Here is a 23,083-nt window from a genome sequence, read left to right on the forward strand (position 1 = left end):
TAGAACCAGGAACAGATATAGCCCTTGGTTCTCTCCAGACCTGACTGCCCTTAACCAACACAAAAACATCCTGTGGCGTTCTGCATTAGCATCGAACAGCCCCCGTGATATGCAACTTTTCAGGGAAGTTAGAAACCAATATACACAGGCAGTTGGAAAAGCCAAGGCTAGGTTTTTCAAGCAGAAATTTGCTTCCTGCAACACAAACTCAAGAAAGTTCTGGGACACTGGAGAAAAGTTCTGAAAGGTTCTGGGACACAAGTCTATGGAGCATAAGAACACCTCCTTCCAGCTGCCCACTGCACTGAGGATAGGAAACTCTGTCACCACCGATAAATCCACTATAATTGAGAATTTCAATAAGCATTTTTCTACGGCTGGCCATGCTTTCCACCTGGCTACCCTACCGCGGTCAACTGCACTGCACCCCCCACAGCTACTCGCCCAAGCCTTCCCCATTTCTCCTTCTCCCAAATCCAGTCAGCTGATGTTCTGAAAGAGCTGCAAAATCTGGACCCCTACAAATCAGCCGGGCTAGACAATCTGGACCCTTTCTATCTAAAATTATCTGCCGAAATTGTTGCAACCCCTATTACTAGCCTGTTCAACCTCTCTTTCGTGTCGTCTGAGATTCCCAAAGATTGGAAAGCAGCTGCGTTCATCACCCTCTTCAAAGGGGGGACACTCTTGACCCAAACTGCTACAGACCTATATCTATCCTACCCTGCCTTTCTAAGGTCTTCGAAAGCCAAGTCAACAAACAGATTACCGACCATTTCGAATCCCACCGCACCTTCTCCGCTGTGCAATCTGGTTTCAGAGCTGGTCATGGGTGCACCTCAGCCACGTTCAAGGTCCTAAACGATATCGTAACTGCCATCGATAAGAAACAATACTGTGCTGCCGTATTCATTGACCTGGCCAAGGGTTTTGACTCTGCCAATCACCACATCCTCATCGGCAGACTCAATAGCCTTGGTTTCTCAAATGATTGCCTCGCCTGGTTTACCAACTACTTCTCTGATAGAGTTCAACATGTCAAATCGGAGGGCCTGTTGTCCGGGCCTCTGGTAGTCTCTATGGGGGTGCCACAGGGTTAAATTCTTCAGCCAACTCTTTTCTCTGTATACATCAATGATGTCGCTCTTGCTGCTGGTGAGTCTCTGATCCACCTCTACGCAGACGACACCATTCTGTATACTTCTGGCCCTTCTTTGGACACTGTGTTAACAACCCTCCAGACGAGCTTCAATGCCATACAACTCTCCTTCCGTGGCCTCCAACTGCTCTTAAATACAAGTAAAACTAAATGCATGCTCTTAAACCATTCGCTGCCTGCACCTGCCCGCCCATCCAGCATCACTACTCTGGACGGTTCTGACTTAGAATATGTGGACAACTACAAATACCTAGGTGTCTGTTTAGACTGTAAACTCTCCTTCCAGACTCACATCAAACATTTCCAATCCAAAGTTAAATCTAGAATTGGCTTCCTATTTCGCAACAAAGCATCCTTCACTCATGCTGCCAAACATAACCTCGTAAAACTGACCATCCTACCGATCCTCGACTTCGGCGATGTCATTTACAAAATAGCCTCCAATACCCTACTCAATAAACTGGATGCAGTCTATCACAGTGCCATCCGTTTTGTCACCAAAGCCCCATATACTACCCACCACTGCGACCTGTACGCTCTCGTTGGCTGGTCCTCGCTTCATACTCATCGCCAAACCCACTGGCTCCAGGTCATCTACAAGACCCTGCTAGGTAAAGTCCCCCCTTATCTCAGCTCACTGGTCACCATAGCAGCACCCACCTGTAGCACGCACTCCAGCAGGTATATCTCTCTGGTCACCCCCAAAGCCAATTTCACCTTTGGCCGTCTCTCCTTCCAGTTCTCTGCTGCCAATGACTGGAACGAACTACAAAAATCTCTGAAACTGGAAACACTTATCTCCCTCACTAGCTTTAAGCACCAGCTGTCAGAGCAGCTCGCAGATCACTGCACCTGTACATAGCCCATCTATAAATTTAGCCCAAACAACTACCCCTTCCCCTACTGTATTTATTTATTTATTTTGCTCCTTTGCACCCCATTATTCCCATTATTTCTATTTCTACTTTACAAGTCTACCATTCCAGTGTTGTACTTGCTATATTGTATTTACTTTGCCACCATGGCCTTTTTTGCCTTTACCTCCCTTATCTCACCTCGTTTGCTCACTTTGTATATAGACTTATTTTTCTACTGTATTATTGACTTTATGTTTGTTTTACTCCATGTGTAACTCTGTGTTGTTGTATGTGTGGAACTGCTTTGCTTTATCTTGGCCAGGTCGCAATTATAAATGAGAACTTGTTCTCAACTTGCCTATCTAGTTAAATAAAGGTGAAATAAAAAATAATAAAAAACAATGATAATACTCAGACTATGAATGTTTATGAACAGCTGAATTTCTGAGGACCGTGAAGAGACGTCTTCACTCGTTGCTGTCGATTCATGATGACAACACGCTCAAACTGTCCTCAAATCACTGGGTCATCAAGGAGGCGTCCAACATTGACGCACTGCAGGAAGGAGGGACATTCAGGTGAGTGACCACTATGATTTCAAAACCTCTTATACCAGTACAAATCCTCATTGTTTGCTTATTTCAAAGGGACTTTAAAGATAACTTTTTTTAACTAACTCTTTAAGGGACATCAGATATTTTTGATTGGCCAAATAACCATACATTTTGACATATTGTCCATAAATAGCTCTACAAAACAGTTTTTCTACCTTTTTGAACCAGACACACCCTATGGAAAAGGGTGCAGGCTGTGGTTATTCCCTTCTTGGCCCAGCTGGTCTCTGTCATTGACCGCGACCGCAACCTGAACATTTTGCTGGACTCCAACTCTGGAGAGGCGGTTAAGAAACTCTGGTTGGACATCTTTGGGAACGACAAACTACTCGAGGTTCCCTACACAGGACTGGACCGCAAGTAAGTACTGTACTGTCACAGCAATGGTTATGTTGTTGGACTAGAGGGCATAGAAATGGAATGACAAGAACAGCCATTTCTAATCAAGTTGTTGTTGTGCAATGGGTGGACCGGCGGCCATATTGAGTATTCCAGTCAAATTATCATGGTCTGAGGGGCTTTGTCCCTTCTAGTAATTATATTTCTGTGTTCAAGACTAGAGATGCTGTCTTCTGTCAGCTCTGATTCTAGAATGTCAGTGAATCAACAACTCCCTCTCTCGCCACTCTATATTAACCCCTCCCTCCCTGTCCCAGTTCAGAGTCAAAGACCATCCTGGTCCAGAACTACATTGGGCTGGACAAGAACATTGGCTGCATCATGCCCTTCAGCTGGAGGATCAGGGACTACCTGGATGAACTCTGGGTCCATGCTCTGCAGCATGAAGGTAGTGGGTTATGACAATACCTCATACATCTAAGTTATATGTCAGGGATCATCAACTAGATTCAACCGAGGGACCATTTTAATTTTTTTGAGTGGATGTTGGGGGGCCAGAACATAATTACAATAATTTGTAGACTGCAAGAAGCCCAAACAGATATGTTTGACTAAAACATAATCATTTCAAACCTTGCTTACATTTGTATACAATCACGTGTCTCTCTGTTATGCGTGGGAATACTTTGGAACAGATTTCTTAAATTAAAATCACTTGGTGCTGATTTCCTGGTGTTTTTACAGTCTTATGTCCAACAATGAAAATAAAAAAGTATTCTCTATTCTTTTTTATTTTTTAATCAGAAAACCTTAAGGCCTCCAGTTGGGGAACCCTGTTATATGTTGTAACCAGGGGTTGTATTGGAGGATCGTTAATTTATTCAGTGAATAGGGCATTACGTTTTTACCAACGTTCAGCATTGTTTTAATGCTACATCCCTGGTTGTAGTCTGTGTTGTGTTCCATAATTCTTCAGTACTAGGTCTCTAGGAATGATGTTATTTTCTGTTCATTTAACTTAGTTATGGTGTTTTCCTCTGGGATTTTCAGGTCACACTCAGGGCCAGTTTGAGGAGTTCTTTAGGAAGACCCCACTGGGCCGCTACATCTCAGAGGCAGACCCGGAGATGCAGGCTGAGTTCTTCCACAGGTACCTGCAGGATTTCATCTCCATGACCATGAATGTGACCTGTCAGGAGGATCTGCAGGTAATGAGTTTCATTCTTTTACTTTCAACATTTATATAATGATGTCATTAGTCTGTTTTTATGGATCCCAGCAATCATCATTCTGACTGGACAGTCCTGGCTAGATAAAGATGAATTGTTATTTCAAGGTGTTAATTATTAGTGTGTGTGTGTGTGTGTGTGTGTGTGTACGCATCCATACATCCTAACCAACCATCCAGCTCCTTTGCGGTGCCTTGACCTGTTGTGTGAACGAGCTGCGGCTGCGTCACGATGACGTCATGGAGAAGGAAGTGACCTCGCTGCCCTGGGTCCACGCTGCCTACCATGAGTTTAAGAACCGCCTGCAGAACCTGTCCAGGATGATCAGCATGGAGCCCCAGTTGGCCCAGGTCCTCCGGGGGAACACGCATGCCAGAGAGGGGGATGAACTGGTCAGTATTACTGGGAAGCTACACTGGGGCGTTGGGAAAACACTATGTTTTATAACAGCTGCACTGGAGTCCTAACTGTTGGCCAGCGCAAGCAGAGCTCGAGGGTTCTAGGTGTGAAAATGTTGACATTAAAACCAGGAGCAGCACACCCCTTATGAGCCGCCCTCCCCTCAGCAGCCTCCACTGAAGTATAGTATAGCAGGCCAGTTCAGTGTTAAAGGGATTCGTCATTTTATTTCAAGCAATGATACTTTTGTTTTCTTCCAGTCTTTTGAATGCTGGTAGAGATGAAATGGAAGGTAAATATTTGCGTTTGAGCTCAAGCACAGGAGAGATGCTTGCTGGAATATCACTCCTTTATGCTGTGTTACTTGTGTTAATATAAACCATTTTCAGGAACAAGGATATCTTAAGTATATTCCTCTGCATTGTGTCATTTTGCATTGACCATAGCCTTGTGTGGCTGGCATTTATGTTCTCCTCTGCCAGGATGCAGAGCAAATGTGATAACGCGATGTCTAGCTACATGAGACTGTGTTACCCCTCAAAGCATGCCTTAACTCCCCAGGTGCTGGACGTGTATGTAATGTCTAGCTACATGAGACTGTGTTACCCCTCAAAGCATGCCTTAACTCCCCAGGTGCTGGACGTGTATGCGGCCGTGGCCTGTGTTGAGTACCTGGAGCCCCAGGCTCTGGACACGGACGGCCAGCGGCTGGTCTGGCTCAGACAGGTCAAGAGGCTCCAGGTTCCTATCGAGTTGGTCTGCTCCGAGGAGAATCTGAGACACTATAAGGACAGGAGCATGGCCATGGTCCACAGAGTTCAGTGAGTTAACAGGGATTCTATTCAATCTCAATGACAGGAACATGAATGGCAAGGTTGACACAGTGACATTGACATGGCCAGTATATAAACTGACTCTATTTATCAACTGTTGTTTTTTGTTTGTTGCATTGTCCCTTCAAAAGTCCCTTTTATTTAATTGTGATTTAAAAGAAGTGTAAAGCTGTCCAGTCATCTGAAGGGCAGTTTTGTATTATTTGGTAGCTGCTAAAACTTTAGAACAACAGAATGCCAGTTGTATTTTCTGTGACTTGTTTTTTTCTGTGGTTTCTGTAGGACCGGGTGGAACCGCATCGTCACCCTGTCTCTGTTTGTGGAGCACATGTTACTGGGCATCGAGGCGGTGGAGAAGAAGCTGAAGCCTCTGGTCTTGGAGCACACCAGAGGGTTGTGCCAGGTCAGTGTGGTCTGGGGTCATATCTATAGGAATGCTGATGTCAATTGAGAATCTCCATCCAAAATTATTTAAATCCAGGATTGGGCTTAATCTGTGTCTGGGAAACCGCCTTTTAGTGTATGCATAGTACTGTATAGTGGCACAGCGGTCTAAGGCACTGCATCTCAGAGCTAGAGGCTTCACTACAGACACCCTGGTTCGAATCCAGGCTGTATCACAACCGGCCGTGATTGGGAGTCCCATAGGGCGGCGCACAATTGGCCCAGGTTTGGCCAGTGTAGGCCGTCATTGTAAATTAGAATTTGTTCTTAACTGACTTGCCTAGTTAAATAAAATGGTGCCCTTCAGTGGTCTATTTTAGTCACTTTAACAGGTAACCACACCACTCCTCTGATTTGCCTGGACTAATATCAGAATAATATACTAAACAAAAATCTAAATGCAATATGCAACAATTTCAAAGATTTTACTGAGTTACAGTTCACATAAGGAAATCTGTCTATTGAAATAAATTCATTTAATCTATGGATTTCACATGACTGGGAATACAGATATGAATCTCTTGATCACAGACACCTTAAAAAGATGTGGGGATCAGAAAACCAGTCAGTATCTGGTGTGACCACCATTTGCCTCATGCCGCGAGACATCATCTTCGCATAGAGTTGATCAGGCTGTTGATTGTGGGATGTTGTCCCACTCCTCTTCAGTGACTGTGCGAAGTTGCTGGATATTGGCAGGAACTTGAACACGCTGTCGTACACGTCGATCCAGAGCATCTCAAACATGCTCATTGGTTGACATGTCTGGTGAGTATGTAGACCATGGAAGAACTGGGACATTTTCAGCTTCCAGGAATTGTGTGCAGATCCTTGTGACATGGGGATCATGCTGAAACATGAGGTGATGGCGGCGGATGAATGGCACGACAATGGGCCTCAGGATCTCGTCACGGTATCTCTGTACATTCAAATTGCTATTGATAAAATGCAATTGTGTACATTGTCCGTAGCTTATGTCTGCCCATACCAGAACGCCACCATGGGCACTCTGTTCACAACGTTGACATCAGTAAACCGCTCACCCACACGATGCCATACACGTTGTGAAGCCAATTTTGAATGTACTGCCAAATTCTCTAAAACAATGTTGGAGGAGGCTTATGGTAGAGAAATGTACATTACATTTTCTGGCAACAGCTCTGGTGGACATTCCTGCAATCAGCATGCCAATTGCACGCTCCCTCAAAATGTTTGACATATGTGCCATTATGTTGTATGACAAAAGGCCACTCTAAAATGTGCAGGTTTATTGTCCCCAGCACAATGTGTACCTGTGTAATAATCATGCTGTTTAAACAGCTTCTTGATATGCCACACCTGTCAGGTGGATGGATTATCTTGGTAAATGATAAATGCTCACTAACAGGGATGCAAACAAATTTGTGCCCAAAATTTGAGAGACATAACGCTTTTTGTGCATATGGGAAATGTCTTCAATCTTTTATTTCAACTCATGAAACATAGAACCAACACTTTACAAGTTGAGTTTATCTTTTTGTTCAGTGTCAATTTCCTTTCAAAATGGCATTTGTTGTCTTTGTTCTATCAAGGTTCTGGAGAAGGACTCTGACCTGAAAATGAAGAAGCCGTTTGAGGCAGTGATCGGTATACTGAAAGCCTGCAAAGACGGAGCAATGGAGCGCATTTTCAGGTAGGGATTCCCTTTCCTTTCTCATCTGTCTGGAAGTATATTTCTATTGGAATCCTGATCCAGCAAAGCAGAGATTGGCTGGTATTATACCACAAAGGGAACATATGGCTGGATCATGATTGGACTTCGACCACTAAAACCTCAGGGCTATACTTATAGTGGGTGGAAACAAGGACCTGGAGTTTTTCCTGGTCATGTTCACATAACAAAGATAAACTCAGGGCCTTCATTATAGTATATAACTAGTGTCTAGCTCTATAATTTTAACAAACTCAGCACCCTGCATGCTGTATGCTTAACTTGCATACCGCTATCTTGTCCGTGTCCAGGTTTGGCCTCCAGCCGTGCCCTGTGTGTATGAGCGACCCCCATGACCCCCTGAGCCTGCCGTGTGACCACATATACTGCCTGGCCTGCATCAGACAGTGGCTGGTCCCAGGTCAGATGTTCTGTCCTCTCTGCATGCAGGCTGTGCCAGACGACTTCGCTCTCAGGCCCTCTGAAGACATAAGGTGAGGGCGGACCCTCTCATGTTGATTAGTACATGACTAAGGTTATTAGACATTCAGATGGGTCTGTTTGTTATCTGAAGAAGATAACCTCATGGAAATAACTCTGACTTTATTGTGATTTAATCCTATTTTAATGTTTTATTGTTGATTAAGCTTCAATTCATTCATTAATTTCCCTGCCATTCATTAGTTTCACTGCCATTCACTTATTAATTCATTAATTTCACTGCAATTCATTAATTACGTAATACCGTTCTTGTGTATGTATTTTAGGCTCACCAGTTTTAATTGCTTTCATACTGTTAGGTTCTAAATGAACCTTGTAAAAACTCATGGACGATTACTAAAGCTCAAACCAAGTTTACAGCTGCATAAGACAAAGACATATTTCCACCAGTGGTGGTATATATACCCCAGTTTGTGTGGAGTCTTCTCCTTCTCTTTATTGCTAGGCAGGAATTTAAGTAATGCGGGCCATAAACTGTTCCTTCTCCCTTAAAACCTCTTTGGGCTAGGGGGCAGTATTTTCACGTCCGGATGAAAAGCGTGCCCAAAGTAAACTCCCTGCTACTCAGGCCCAGAAGCTAGGATATGCATATTATTAGTAGATTTGGATAGAAAACACCATGAAGTTTCTAAAACGGTTTGAATAATGTCTGTGAGTATAACAGAACTGATTTGGCAGGCAAAACCCCGAGCACAATCCGTCCAGGGATGATTTTTTTTTTTTTTGTCAATGTGTATTCCATTAGGTTTCTATGGGAAACCCTTTTTAATAGGAATCTGGTTGCTGTTCCTATGGCTTCCACTAGATGTCAACAGTCTTTAGAATTTGGTTGATGTTTTTCTTTTGCGAAATGAAGAAGTAGTCCTGTTCTTTCCATGTGTCACTCAGATGGACTCAAGTCTTTTGTTGCGCGTGACTTGGAACGTGCTTCACGTTGTTTATATCCGGTATTGAACACAGTATATCCCGTCTTAAATTTTATCGATTATTTACATTTTAGGATACATAAGTTTGGATTAGGAACATTGTTTTGACCAAGTTTACAGGTAACTTGTTAGATACTTTGTAGGCATGTTGGGCGAGTTGAAACCGGTGTATTTCTGAATCAAACGTGCCAAATAAATTGACATTTTTGGGACATAAAGAAGGACATTATAAAACAAAAGGACCATTTGTGATGTTTCTGGGACATTTTGGAGTGCCAAAGATCTTCCAAGGTAAGGCATTAATTATATCGCTATTTCTGACTTTTGTCGCGCACCTGCCTGGTTGAAATCTGATTTTCATGTGTTTGTATGCGGGGTGCTGTCCTCAGATAATCGCATGGTCTGCTTTTGCCGTAAAGCCTTTTTGAAATCTGACACAGCGGCTGGATTAACAAGAAGTTAAGCTTTATTTTGATGTATAACACTTAATGTATGTATAACATGTATAACACGATTTCAAGTTTAGAGTCAGAACCCATCAATACTGTAACATAATTGAATTATTAACATACAGTATGTGTGGGTTCATTGCATTGTTGGTCACGGTTGTGTCAATCATGTTATTATACAGAGTTCTCATCAACCAGAACGCCCGCTTCAGGAAGCAGTGCAACGCCTTCTTCATAGACCTGGTCTCAACACTGTGCTTCAAGGACAACTCTCCCCCCTGCAGGGCCATCATCCTCCACCTGCTCTCCTTCCTCATGGTGAAGGTCCACTCTGTGCCCATCATCAGAGGTGGTGAGTGGGTGGAGATGGGGGTGTGGGCCGCTGTGTGTTTGTCTTGTGGTGTGTGGTTGTCCTCACAATCCTCTTCCTCTTTGCCAGCTCATCGTCAGATTCTGACCAAGGCCCTCTCTCCCTTTGACGACTCTGTTGACAAAAACCCAGTAGTTCGGTCGGTTGTTCTCAAACTCCTGCTCAAATACAGGTGATTATGTGACTAGTACTGCTAGACTACTCTTTTATTCATGATTTTAAGTATATCAACATTTTTCAAATGCCCCTCACTGTTTGATTAAATTCATGTTTGTTTTTGAAGCTTTGATGACGTGAAAGACTACCTGCAGCAGCACCTGACAGCAGTTGAACAGAGCAACATCTTGGAGGAATCAGACAAGAATGAACTGTATTCTCTGTATATCAACTGTCTGGAGGTAGGTGTACATATGGCCAATTGAATGGCGGTAGGAGTATATATGGCCCATTTTGAATCTACAGTAGCATTTATGTGGTTGGTGTATGTAAAGAGTTATGCATCAGTAATTGTTGGTGTGAAGAGATATCGGCTAAGTACATTGACTTGACTGTTTGGAGTTGATGCAAAATCCTAGCCTTAAAAGTAATACATAGTGTCATGCTTGAAACTCAGTCTTTACTGCTGTGGATTTAGTTATGTCAATGTCTACATGTGCTATTTCAGTGAATAATGCCATTTCAGTGACGCGTGCCATTTCAGTGACGCGTGCCATTTCAGTGACGCGTGCTATTTCAGAAAAATAATGCTATTTCAAGCAGCTACATGTGGAGTTTTTGCATTGTAATTTCAGAAAATGTCCATAATATTCTATCTGCAGTAATAGTGGAATGATAGTGTTTCACACAAATTATTTTGGGCCAATACAAAATAGCATTCTAAAATGCAGACTTGCTATTTGACAACAAAAGCCAGATGGGAAAACTACACCCTCCCTCTTACAGCGACGCCACTAAAAGGCATGGTCATCTCCTCATCGAGCATAATGAACAATGGCAGACTGGGGCAAGCGGCCAATGTAGAAATGGCTTTGTCATTTCCTGGTTACTGAAATTCCATGCTCAATTTCAGTATATGTGAGAAAACAAGCACTGAATAGTGTAGGGAATCATTGTACCATCTAAATCACTGTGAAATATGTTTCCAGTTACCCAAAATATAATTTTTACGTCTGTTTTGAAGTTGATGGACGTAACTGAAAGTAAAATAGTCTTGCTATCAAGGATCCTTGGGAAGTCAGATGGCACTAACCTCCACCGTGATGCGGGGGAGGGGAGGGAATTGTTTATATTGAGCCTAAGTGTAGTTGCAGTTCACCAAGCTTCTACATGGGTGGCACTGATAAAGGAATTTTATGTCCTAATGCTATAAATTAACAATCAATAAGCCTTGACTAATCCCCAGGGTTTGTAAGACACTGGGTTCATAATTAGGCAAGGACTCAGCTTTCTGCAAAAGGTCTGTTCAGTTTATTCAGAGAACGTTCTGAGGTCCAAATAACAAAGATGTTCATTTTATCCTCTCTCCGCTTACGCACACACATCCACACCCAAAAGTAGATAACCTATGCACACACATACGCACAGACAGTAGGTGAACAGTATCTCTTCCTTGACCTGCTACCACTGTTCCAGCACTGCCTGTTCCTTTCCCCATAGATTAGGAGAACCTTGAAGGCTCCTCCTGGTATCTCTAAATACACACATTTCTCTCCCTTTCCAGCCTCTACTAGACCTTTGTGAGACTTACGTTCAGTACATTAATTATTAATTATCCATGCTACATAACTACTAATTAATGATGGATTATTGATTCATTTACCCTTATTAGATAATTCTCTTATCAGACACATTCTACATGTAGCATCTTTCAGTGACATGCTTTTTCAGTGACATCATTGTCACACCCTCCTCTCCATCCCAGGATTCCATGTTTGAGCGGATGCAGTGCCACACGGCGGCAGAGCAGCAGGCCTGCATGCAGGATGAGAGGGTCTTCCTGGGGGACTTCCTGCAGTTGGAATCCGGCCACGCAGCCACCGTAGAGTACCTGCAGCAGGTGGCCAGGGTGCGCATGGGGCTGGACAGGGCTGCAGACCAGCTGGTCCACATGCTGTCTGCTGCTGCCACAGGTACGTACGTCATCCTGGATCCTGTTCAGTAGGGTACAACTAGTATTGGCTCATTTCAAGTAGTCTGCCAGTATCACTCCATTTAATAAAGTTATTTTCTTCCATTTTGTTCCTGTTGAACACTACCCTTGTGTTTCAAAATGATACTTGCTGGTGTAGGTCAACTGTCGTACAATATATATGATTGGTTTGATAGACTATTCAATGATTTAATTAATACAGTAGGAGGGCAGGTAGCCTAGCGGTTAGATTGTTGGGTCAGTAACTGAAAGGTTGCTGGTTTGAATACCTGAGCCGACAAGGTGGAAAATCTGTCGATGTGCTCTTGAGCACTTCCCTCTCCCATTATGGTCCAATAGGATCGCAGGAGGAGTCTCCTAACGGCGTTGCGGCCTTCCTGACCAGCGTGATAGAACTGTGTAGACGCAGCGGGAACGACTGGTACCGGGTCTACCTCATCCGTAAGATCTGCAGTCAGCGCGGCGTGGAGTTTGTTCAGACACTCCTGAAGGTGGCTGACATCCGGTGGTTGTTCCCAGCTGAAGTTCTGCAGCAGGTAATGGTGGCCATTTTGTCTTTCTTTATAGGAGAGTAATGTAGGGAGCAATACGATGTCAATACCAAGCTGGAAGTGGTACAGGGATAGTCAACCTTTTAGCTTAGGGTGTTCTTATTTCATCCAAAATGTTTTTAAGTTTGTATTTGTTAAATGGGTATTTAATATCTAGAATCTCATGGCTAGCATTTTTGGAGTATGTAGCGATTTAAAAAAGAAAAATGTTTTACTAAGTATTCCTGTATTGATGTGACGGTATAAAACATCTTTCATACCATTTGAACCACTCTTGCTCTCTTCTGTTGTCCTTCAGAACGAAGTTGGCAGCCAGATAGACCAATATCTTGTGTGTGGAGAGGATTACAAGACGATCCGAGATGCTGTTGCCAAGGCAATGATGGAAGGCAAAATCGAGGGATTGGACAACGCTTGTGAGGTATTGTTGTAGTTCTACTTTAGTTCATAACTGAAACACCTGCAGAACATTTTGCATAAGCTTGTGATTTTGATTTTGCTTGTTCAGTTGTATGTTCTTTCTATCAGATATTCTGTTTTTAAAGTGTTAAAGGCCCAGTGCAGTCAAAACAGGATTTTTCCTGTATTGTATGTATATTTCCACACTGAGGTTGGAATAATACTGTGAAAGTGATGATAATGCCCTATTAGTGTGAGAGCTGTTTTTCAGCCTGTTTTGGTGGGATGGAGTTTTGGCCTTCATGGTGACATCACCATGCTGTAAATGAGTTAATAGACCAATAAGAAAGAGTTCTAAATCTCTGCCAATAACAGCAAGTTTTCAGTTTTTCCATCCCCACAGACCACTCCCAGACAGGTACTTAATTGTTACCAATAAATTATTTTGATATTGGGGGAAAAACACTGCATTGGACTTGTGTGTGTGCAGGGCTGTAAATGTCCTCCACAGAAGAAAGCAGTCTACCTGCTACTGGCCCTGTTCAGAGAAGTCACCTCTCTCTACAGATCAGCCAATGACAGCTTCCATCCTAAACCTGTGGTAAGAGTCCTTATACAAAGACACAATACTGTGACGTATTATTGTCAGTCTCCTCAGCTTCCATACTTCACCTGTCTCTTTAACAGTGTCTTTACACCTAAAGCTAACACTGTATCAACTGTCTCCTCAGCTTCCACACTTCACCTGTCTCTTTAACAGTGTCTTTACACCTAAAGCTAACACTGTGTATCAGCTGTCTCCTCAGCTTCCATACTTCACCTGTCTCTTTAACAGTGTCTTTACACCTAACGCTAACACTGTATCCCCCCCAGCAATGCCAGGCCCTGTTGGCGTTCATCCAGGCCTCCAAGGTGTTGGTCAGCCCAGAGGTGAGGGCCTTCGCCCAGGCCCTGGTGGCCAACCGGCTGGGGCCCCTGGAGGTCCGTCCCGGGGCCTCTGGGGCCCAGTGTGTGGTGGTGGAGCTGAGCATCCACCTGGCTGCAGTGCTGCTCTGTGGGAACCTGGGTCTACTGACGCCCCTCCAGCAGCTGGCCCTACTGCCTGCCAACATGCAGGTGGGAACTCTGTAGCTGTGTGCCCAATGGCACACTGTTTCCTATGTAGTGCACTACTTTAGTTTTGACCATGGCCCATGGTGTAAGGACTAGTTAAGAACTCCCCTCACCTGGTTGCCTAGGTCTTCATTTGACATGAATAAAAGGAAATAACAAAAACCAGCTTACACACGGCCCTCCAGGGATTTAGTTTGACACCCCTGGTCTGGAAGGAATCCAGGCGAAACCCTTTTCACACTACTGAGCTGAGCCAAGCTGTACTGGGCTGGCCTGGTATGCATTCAACATTTAATAGAATCGTGCTGAGAAGGTAACCTGTGAAAATAAATATCAATGCCAGCGCAGTATGGTTTGGCTTTGCCCTGTAGTCTGAAAATGGTTGTTTGATTAATTATTGAAATACTTTAAAAGGCATATCCACCACATCAGTGAAGTATCAGTCAATACAGTCCATGGAAAACAACAGCGTTCAACACATTAAAGCCAGTGACTTATCTCCAGGGTGGTCCTAGTATCCCCTTCTGTTCATATATAGTCCAGCTAACGTTGATGTTTGTTCCTGTGTGTCTATAGAGAGCCTTCCTCCCCACCATGCCAGAGGACATGCTAGCAGTGGCTCACAAAGCTATGGGGCAGCTGCAGTGGTACTGTAAGTATAGTAACGGCCACAACAAAGGATGTGTGAATTTTGAAAGATTTAGCAGATTTAACTGTCTAAAATGTGAAGTCGTCCAAGCTTTTCTTCTGCTCTTCCACAGTTTGTCCCAACAATCACCCGTGCACCATCGGCGAGGTACGTAACATTTGAGTTTTGAGTTAAGATTATTCTGAATTATCTTTGGCCCTAACTTTCAGTTTAAGTACCGTTTCTCAGAATCTCTCTCTCTCCTACCCCTCTGTCTGACCCCTCTAACCACAGTGTGGCCAGCCCATGGAGAGGAGTCGCTGTCTGGACTGTGGCCTTGAGATTGGAGGGGACAACCACATAGCTGTCCCTGGCTTCCAAGCCGTTCAGATTCAGTGAGTGGGATTTTTATGGAATTTCTAAGACAGTTGATAATGGCTTGAGCAGTTGCTGCACTGTGCAGACTTCGGTTCAAACAGTATTTTATTTCAAATTGTTTAGCTGTGCTTGATTGAGCTGACCTGGCACAATGGAACCAATGGAATAACCCCCAAAGTACAAACCCCGCCCATCTGGCCATCCAAGCAGGCTCATACTATTTGAACCCAGGTCTGGTATCATGACAGCACTGGAGAATGGAGAAAAACAAATGTTGTTTTTCCCCGTCTTCACAGGGGTGACCGCACCCAGACCGGACACATCCTGGGAGTGCCCAGACGGAGAGACAACCTGGACATGCAGGACACCAAGAACATGTCCCCAGTGCCCTTTAACCTGCTGCGCCTGATCACACACATGGCCATGCTGCTAGGGGCCAGCAGTCACCCCCAGGTAAGTCCACTAGAGCAGGGGTTTTCAAACGTCTCCTCGTGAACACACAGCCGTTCCATGTGTTGGAACTATTCCAGAGTTAACACACCTGATTCAACTGATCAACGAATCATCAAGCATTTAGGGCTCTCGAGTGGTGCAGCAGTCTAAGGCACTGTATCTCAGTGCAATAGGCATCACTACAGTCCCTGGTTCGAATCCAGGCTGTATCACATCTGGCCATGTGCACAATTGGCCCAGCGTCGTGGGTTTGGCCGGGGTAGGCCGTCATTGTAAATAAGAATTTGTTCTTAACTGACTTGCCTAGTTAAATAAAAGTTAAAAGGTGAATAAGAGTTAGTTCAGGGCCACAACAACTAAAGTGTGAAATGTCTGAGGAGGTTGAAAACCACTGCACTAGAGGTACCTGCTGTACATGGATGGATGGGGTTATTGGTTTGACTGTTGTCCGGTGGTGACCGTTACATCTCTTGAAGGACACTTGCCTCAACGGAGTCTCTTGATCTCCCTCATTTTCTCTCTCTCTGTCTCCGGCTCTCTCTCTGCTCACTCTCGCTCTCTTTCATCCCCGCTCCCTCCCTTTCTCACTCCCTCTACCTTCCCCCTCTTTCTCTCTCTGTAGGTCATCGGTGCCATCATCAAGCCCCCAGTGCCCGACCCCGGTGCGTTCCTGTGGGCCCACCTGTTGAAGGACATGGAGCAGGTGACCAGGTCGCTGGGGAAGGGGTCTGACGACACGGTCAACACCGTCCACCTGGTCATCAGCAGCCTTCTGGAGCCCCACCAGCCTGGCCAGTGTAAGGGACCAGAAACACCTCCTTGTCCTCAATAGGTTTACAATCACTAAAAACAAGCATCGCCTTAGGACACTAATACTGTCTGATTAGAAGCCAACTAAGCATGCTAACAGTGCTATTAAATTAGCTATCCCTTATTCAAGTTTTAGAATCATATGTACATTCTTTAGAGGGGTGAAATGTCTTAGAATGTGCTTTAAGGTGAAGGTAGTTTAAAGTGAAAGCATTTATAAAAATGTACCATTATTGAATCATTGTCTGTGATTGATATCAGACGCTGAAAGTTTCCTTCACTCTATTCTGCTTCTCTCTCCAGGGCCTGTTCCCTATGACAACCTGCTCTCCACCAAGGAGGCCCGAAACGGCTGGGAGACCACCGTCAGCAATGACATCATCACACCTCAGCTGAAGGTACCAACTGATTACATCAGTCACCATTTGACTCAGTTCATCATCTCTAGATGAATAAATTACTTTAGTACCTTTTTTAATACAGTCAACAATATTTGTTTTCTTTCGGTGGTCCATCTATAACTGTCGTGTTCATTAGAACACGCAATGGAAAACGTTTTAAAATGTTTGCAATGGAGAAAAAAAACATTTAGCATTTTCTTATTGACAAGTCTAGGTAGTCCCTCTCTCTTTTGAATTTGTTTTCTTCTGTTTAGTGTTTAATGAACACTGCCCTGAATAACAGAAACATTATCTAAATGAGACCCTTTCTTCCCCCCTCTGTCTCTCCCCTCCTCCCGTCTCCAGCACCTGGACAGGCGGCTGAAGGAAGTGAACGCCTTCGTCCGGGCCGACTTGCGGGTCTCCTCCAACCCTGTGATGAGGCTGGTGTTCGGGGACCCGCGCCTCTTCCTGGCCTCTCTGCCCCGGGAGTCTCTGATCCACAGTTCGGCTGTGTGGAGCTGCAGGGAGCGGGTGTCTCTACTCAGCCTCGCCCACATCGTGGAGCAGCACAACGGCAGGGACACCCTGCCCATGCTCTGGCGGTTCCTGCAGAGGGTAAGAGCTGAGGCACCGCTGAACGGAAACCTTGGTCTTATTCATTAGTGCACAGCGTAGCAAAATGTTTTGCATCGGAAGCGAGTGTTTCTTATTGGACAGGTTCTTGTAGTCTCGCCTTGTTCCGGTAATCATGGTAGCATCCACATTAATGTAGAAGTGTTTAGAAACATATTCTATTCTTATTTACAATAAAAGTGACTCCAAAATGACACAATACATTATTTACCATTAATTTCTATTGGGCACAGAATAATGTGAAACTCAACCAAAACATTCATTATAATTATAATAAACGTGTTTACAGTCTCATTGACAGTCACAATGTTGGTCAGACCTTCGTTCTGTGCAGTGTGATTGGCAGTTGGTTTGTTTTATCGTACCGTGTGATTGGTCGCCGTAACATCACCCTCCCTGTGATTGGTCTGGTGACAGGAGGCAGAGCTGCGGTTGGTGAAGTTCCTTCCTGACATCCTGGCACTGCAGAGAGATCTGGTGAAGAGGTTCCAGAACGTGACTGACCTCACCTGCCGTACCATCGCTGACTTCCTTCACTGCCAGAAAGCAGGTACTAGTTTAAACTATACTTCTGGGTTAGTCACAGTACTGTATGTCCAACTGAAAACAATCAGTGGTATTGTTTGTGTTATTGGCATGGTACAGCGAGCAGATGTATCATTCGTTTCACTCTACTGAGGCCAGCTGAGTTAAACTGTACTGTAGTGTAGTGGCCTGGTTATACCTCCACCATACAGGCTGGAAAATATAATAGAAGAGTCAGCTCAGTACAGTTCAGGCCAGAACACTAGTGTCAAAAGGGTATTCCAGTTTGTTTACAATATAGGCTTCCATGTGGATTATTATGTTTGTTGTCACAGCCTCCCTCACAGCCTTGTGCGAGAAACGGGTCAAAATCTTCCTGACAACATGGAATCAGCTCCGGGTCTCCCTGGCAACCAACGGTATGAGCACAGATAATCATAGCACAACTCTAGGGCTCTATTAATAAATGAATAATATGAATATATACAATATTTCAAAATATGCTCTTTGGAGGGGCATTCATGCATGATTTCTTAGTCTGCTATTTTGTGATTATAATCTGTGTGTTTTGGCTCTGCTCCAGGTGAGATTAAAATCCCTGGCGAGTTCTGCCGGGAGGACCTGGACCTGACCAGTGACTTCCTGGTTCTGTTGCCACGGCGACAGGGTCCCGGCCTATGTTCCACGGCGCTGGTCAGCTACCTCATCGCCCTGCACAACGAACTGGTCTACTGCGTGGACAAGCACACTGGAGAGGAGACCAGGTGAGGGTGCTGTTGTCCTATCTCAGAGTAGGAGTGCTGATTCAGGATAATTTTTCCTTTAGGATCGCAATAAGATCACGTGGATGGGGGGGACCTGATCCGGGACCAGCACTCCTACTCTGATACATATGGCCCCTGGTCTCATTAGGCTTGTTAGAAAAAATGCTGTATGCATGGTCGGTCTGAGATGTACAGACAGAAAGGTAAGGGAAAGGGGATACCTAGTCAGTTTCAACTGAATGCATTCAACTGAAACGTGTCTTTCACATTTAACCGAGAGAGGTGTGGGGGGCTGCCTTAATCAGCATCCACGTCATCGGCGCCCGGGGAGCCGTTGTTGTTGGGGGTTAACTGCCTTGCTCAAGGGCAGAACGGCAGATTTTTCCACCTTGCCAGCTCGGGGACTCAAACCAGCGACATTTTGGTTATTGGTCCAACATTCTTAACCGCAAGGCCAGTGGTTCCCAACCTTTTTCGGTTACTATACTGCCAACTGAATTTTACTCTGCCCAGAGTACCCCCTCGTGCATTTTACCAGTAGGACTATGGTCTCTTGAGTCTTCCCAAGTACCCCTGGTTGGGAACCCCTACTGAACTGATAGGAAGCAGACATGGTTGACATCACCACATTAGTTCACTCTTCCCCTTTCTCTCCCCCAGCTACACGGTGAGCCCGGCAGACCTGAGCGACCTGCACGTGATCCGCTACGAGCCGGAGAGGGATCTGCTGCCCTTGGTTCTGTCCAACTGCCAGTACAGTGTGGAGCGTGGCCAGGAGACCCTGCACGAGTACGACCTGCCCAAGATCCAGCAGCAGATCCTGGCCCGCTTCCTGCAGGGAAAGCCACTCATCACCCTCAACGTGAGTCTGTCTGTCAGCACTCGGTCAGTCAAATGTACAGTTCTCGGCATCGACAAAGTTACTAAATGCCTGTGCTGCAGCAAGGTCAATCAATCAGTTAATCAATCAAATGTATTTATAAAGCCCTTTTTACATCAGCTGATGTCACAAAGTGCTATACAGAAACCCAGCCTAAAACCCCAAACAGCAAGCAATGCAGATGTAGAAGCACGGTGGCTAGGAAAAACTCCCTAGAAAGGCCAGAACCTAAGAAGAAACCTAGAGAGGAACCAGGCTATGAAGGGTGGCCAGTCCTCTTCTGGCTGTGCCGGGTGGAGAGTATAACAGCACATGGCCAAGATGTTCAAACGTTCATAGATGACCAGCAGGGTCAGATAATAATAATCAAAGTGGTTGTAGAGGGTGCAACAGGTCACCACCTCCGGAGTAAATGGCTGTTGCCGATCATTCAGTTAAAGAGAACAGGTGCGGTGTAGAGAGAGAGAGAGAGAGAGTCCAAAACAGCAGGTCCAGGACAAGGTAACACGTCCAGTGAACAGGTCAGGGTTTCATAGCTGCAGGCAGAACAGTTGAAACTGGAGCAGCAGCATGACCAGGTGGACTGGGGCCAGGTAGTTCTGAGGCATGGTCCTAGGGCTCAGGTCCTCCTCCTCCGAGAGAATTAGGGAGCATACCTAAATTCACACAGGGTACATTGTTAATGTGACAAACTATCTCGTAGGGTAACGCCAAGTTCATTAGCAATCGTCTAACAATAACAAATGCAATGAAATACATTTTTGAAATATGCTCTTAAATGGTGCAACTACATCCACGTATAAACATATGTTTTACTGAAGTTAGTGTGCGGTAGAGGTTAGACCAGAACTGTATAGATTTCCCTTTTTACAGAAACACTTAGCTGTCACAAGCGGCGTTTTCACATTCTGATCTTTTTTTCACTAATTGGTCTTTTGACCAGTCATATCAGCTTTGAAAAAGATCTGATGTGAGAAGATCTGATGTGATTGGTCAAAAGACCAATTAGAGTAAAAAAGATCAGAATGTGTCTGCCTGTGTAAACGCAGCCAAAGTGAGGTTAAAGACAAGAGTTACTATATGACCGTGTATTAGACAGGTTTTGATGTGTTGCTTACCGCCTCATACAGGGAATCCCAACCCTGGTGAACAGACATGACCGCAATTATGAAAATATCCTCAAGGATGTGAAAGGAAAGGTTCAACAGGTAAGTCACAATAACTCTGGTGATATGTTGTCACATGGTACAGTATGAACATGATATGAAATCTAGAATTGGTACACTACATCCAATTTTGGAACACAACCCTGGCATGAGGTTGAGTTGACCCTGTTCTATGCCTGGTCCACGTCTCTGTCATTTCCCTTTGTGTCCCTAGGAGCCCCTGCCCATCCTGACCCTGTCGGCGCTGGCCGGGGAGCTGCAGTCATACAGCGAGGTGTGTGAGGCTCTCTCCACCGTGGAGGTGGCTCTAGGCTTCCTGGCCATGACGGGAGGCGAGCCCCAGCTCCAGCTGGAGCGCTACCTGGAGGAGGTTCTGCAGATGGGAGACCAGACTGGCCCACACATCCTAAAGGTCAGCCCCCTTCCTCCGTCCAGAGCCCACAGACTGTCCGGGTGCAGCAGTAACATAGCTCTGTGCCCTATACTCTGTTTCTTCCTCTGGTTAAGCAGCTAGTTGAGAGCCTAAAGCCTGATTGTTTCAGTGCTCTCTCCATCTAGCTGGCTCCTCATTGGCTTCCTTACAGGAACCAGTAAACAGATGGATACCCTAAAGAGAAACATAGTAACTTAATTTTCTGTCTTGTTGTCGTTAGCATTTTGTGGTATATACAGTTGAAGTCGGAAGTTTATATACACCTTAGCCAAATACATTTAAACTCAGTTTTTCACAATTCCTGACATTTAATCCCAGTAAACATTCCCTGTTTCAGGTCAGTTAGGATCACCAGTTTATTTTAAGAATGTGAAATGTCAGAATAATAGTAGAGAATGATTTATTTCAGCTTTTATTTCATTCATCACAATCCCAGTGGGTCAAAAGTTTACATACACTCAAATAGTATTTGGTAGCATTGCCTTTAAATACACTGCTCAAAAAAATAAAGGGAACACTTAAACAACACAATGTAACTCCAAGTCAATCACACTTCTGTGAAATCAAACTTGATTATTTTTGTGTGATTTTGTTGTCAGCACATTCAACTATGTAAAGAAAAACGTATTTCATAAGATTATTTCATTCAGATCTTGGATGTGTTAATTTAGTGTTCCCTTTATTTTTTTGAGCAGTATAGTTTAACTTGGGTCAAACGTTTCGGGTAGCCTTCCACAAGCTTCCCACAATAAGTTGGGTCAATTTTGGCCCATTCCTCCTGACAGAGCTGGTGTAACTGAGTCAGGTTTGTAGGCCTTCTTGCTCGCACACACTTTTTTCAGTTCTGCCCACAAATTTTCTATGGGATTGAGGTCAGGGTTTTGTGATGGCCACTCCAATACACTGACTTTGTTGTCCTTAAGCCATTTTGCCACAACTTTGGAAGTATGCTTGGGGTCATTGTCCATTTGGAAGACTCATTTGCGAGCAAGCTTTACCTTCCTGACTGATGTCTTGAGATGTTGCTTTAATATATCCACATAATTTTCCATCCTCATGATGCCATCTATTTTGGGAAGTGCACCAGTCCCTCCTGCAGCAAAGCACCCCTACAAATATGTTGTTCTGCCCCTGAACAAGGCAGTTAACCCACTGTTCCTAGGCCGTCATTGAAAATAAGAATTTGTTCTTAACCTCTATGGGCTAGGGCTACTCAACAGCCAGTTGAATCCTGTGGCGCGTTATTCAAATCCTTAGATATGCTATTACTTCAATTTTAAAAAAATATGACTATTTTACACCATTTTAAAGATAAGACTCTCGTTAATCTAACCACACTGTCCGATTTCAAAAAGGCTTTACAACGAAAGCAAAACATTAGATTATGTCAGCAGAGTACCGAGCCAGAAATAATCAGACACCCATTTTTCAAGCTAGCATATAATGTCACATAAACCCAAACCACAGCTAAATGTAGCACTAACCTTTGATGATCTTCATCAGATGACAACCCTAGGACATTATGTTATACAATACATGCATGTTTTGTTCAATCAAGTTCATATTTATATCAAAAACCAGCTTTTTACATTAGCATGTGACTAGCATGTGACTAGCATTCCCACCGAACACTGCCGGTGAATTTACTAAATTACTCACGATAAACGTTCACAAAAAGCATAACAACTATTTTAAGAATTATAGATACAGAACTCCTCTATGCACTCGATATGTCCGATTTTAAAATAGCTTTTCGGTGAAAGCACATTTTGCAATATTCTCAGTAGATAGCCCGGCATCACAGGGCTAGCTATTTAGACACCCAGCAGGTTTAGCACTCATCAAAGTCAGATTTACTATAAGAAAAATGTTCTTACCTTTGTTGTCTTCGTCAGAATGCACTCCCAGGACTTCTACTTCAATAACAAATGTTGGTTTGGTCCAAAATAATCCATCGTTATATCCAAACAGCGGCGTTTTGTTCGTGCGTTCTAGACACTATCCTAAA

At 44.3% G+C, this 23,083-nt stretch overlaps 1 protein-coding gene across 4 annotated transcripts in view; it reads left to right on the forward strand.

Annotated features, from left to right (window-relative positions):
* Positions 1-23,083, forward strand: part of LOC106606438 (E3 ubiquitin-protein ligase rnf213-alpha) — a 77,953-nt gene that overhangs the window by 40,359 nt on the left and 14,511 nt on the right. For all 4 annotated transcript variants that reach the window (XM_014202643.2, XM_014202647.2, XM_014202644.2 and 1 more), the window contains 30 exons: positions 2,453-2,594; positions 2,799-2,990; positions 3,287-3,417; positions 4,020-4,177; positions 4,378-4,590; positions 5,231-5,418; positions 5,713-5,833; positions 7,446-7,546; positions 7,876-8,058; positions 9,623-9,792; positions 9,880-9,982; positions 10,094-10,208; positions 11,732-11,939; positions 12,299-12,495; positions 12,809-12,931; positions 13,400-13,510; positions 13,783-14,025; positions 14,599-14,674; positions 14,784-14,818; positions 14,945-15,045; positions 15,325-15,481; positions 16,104-16,278; positions 16,595-16,689; positions 17,038-17,289; positions 17,725-17,857; positions 18,168-18,251; positions 18,416-18,596; positions 19,257-19,458; positions 20,607-20,684; positions 20,857-21,054. In XM_014202643.2, coding sequence (XP_014058118.2) covers positions 2,453-2,594; positions 2,799-2,990; positions 3,287-3,417; positions 4,020-4,177; positions 4,378-4,590; positions 5,231-5,418; positions 5,713-5,833; positions 7,446-7,546; positions 7,876-8,058; positions 9,623-9,792; positions 9,880-9,982; positions 10,094-10,208; positions 11,732-11,939; positions 12,299-12,495; positions 12,809-12,931; positions 13,400-13,510; positions 13,783-14,025; positions 14,599-14,674; positions 14,784-14,818; positions 14,945-15,045; positions 15,325-15,481; positions 16,104-16,278; positions 16,595-16,689; positions 17,038-17,289; positions 17,725-17,857; positions 18,168-18,251; positions 18,416-18,596; positions 19,257-19,458; positions 20,607-20,684; positions 20,857-21,054 — 4,466 coding nt within the window. The remainder of the gene's footprint in view (positions 1-2,452; positions 2,595-2,798; positions 2,991-3,286; positions 3,418-4,019; positions 4,178-4,377; positions 4,591-5,230; positions 5,419-5,712; positions 5,834-7,445; positions 7,547-7,875; positions 8,059-9,622; positions 9,793-9,879; positions 9,983-10,093; positions 10,209-11,731; positions 11,940-12,298; positions 12,496-12,808; positions 12,932-13,399; positions 13,511-13,782; positions 14,026-14,598; positions 14,675-14,783; positions 14,819-14,944; positions 15,046-15,324; positions 15,482-16,103; positions 16,279-16,594; positions 16,690-17,037; positions 17,290-17,724; positions 17,858-18,167; positions 18,252-18,415; positions 18,597-19,256; positions 19,459-20,606; positions 20,685-20,856; positions 21,055-23,083) is intronic.

Source organism: Salmo salar, chromosome ssa06, assembly GCF_905237065.1.
Source record: "Salmo salar chromosome ssa06, Ssal_v3.1, whole genome shotgun sequence".
Lineage (NCBI taxonomy): Eukaryota > Metazoa > Chordata > Actinopteri > Salmoniformes > Salmonidae > Salmo > Salmo salar.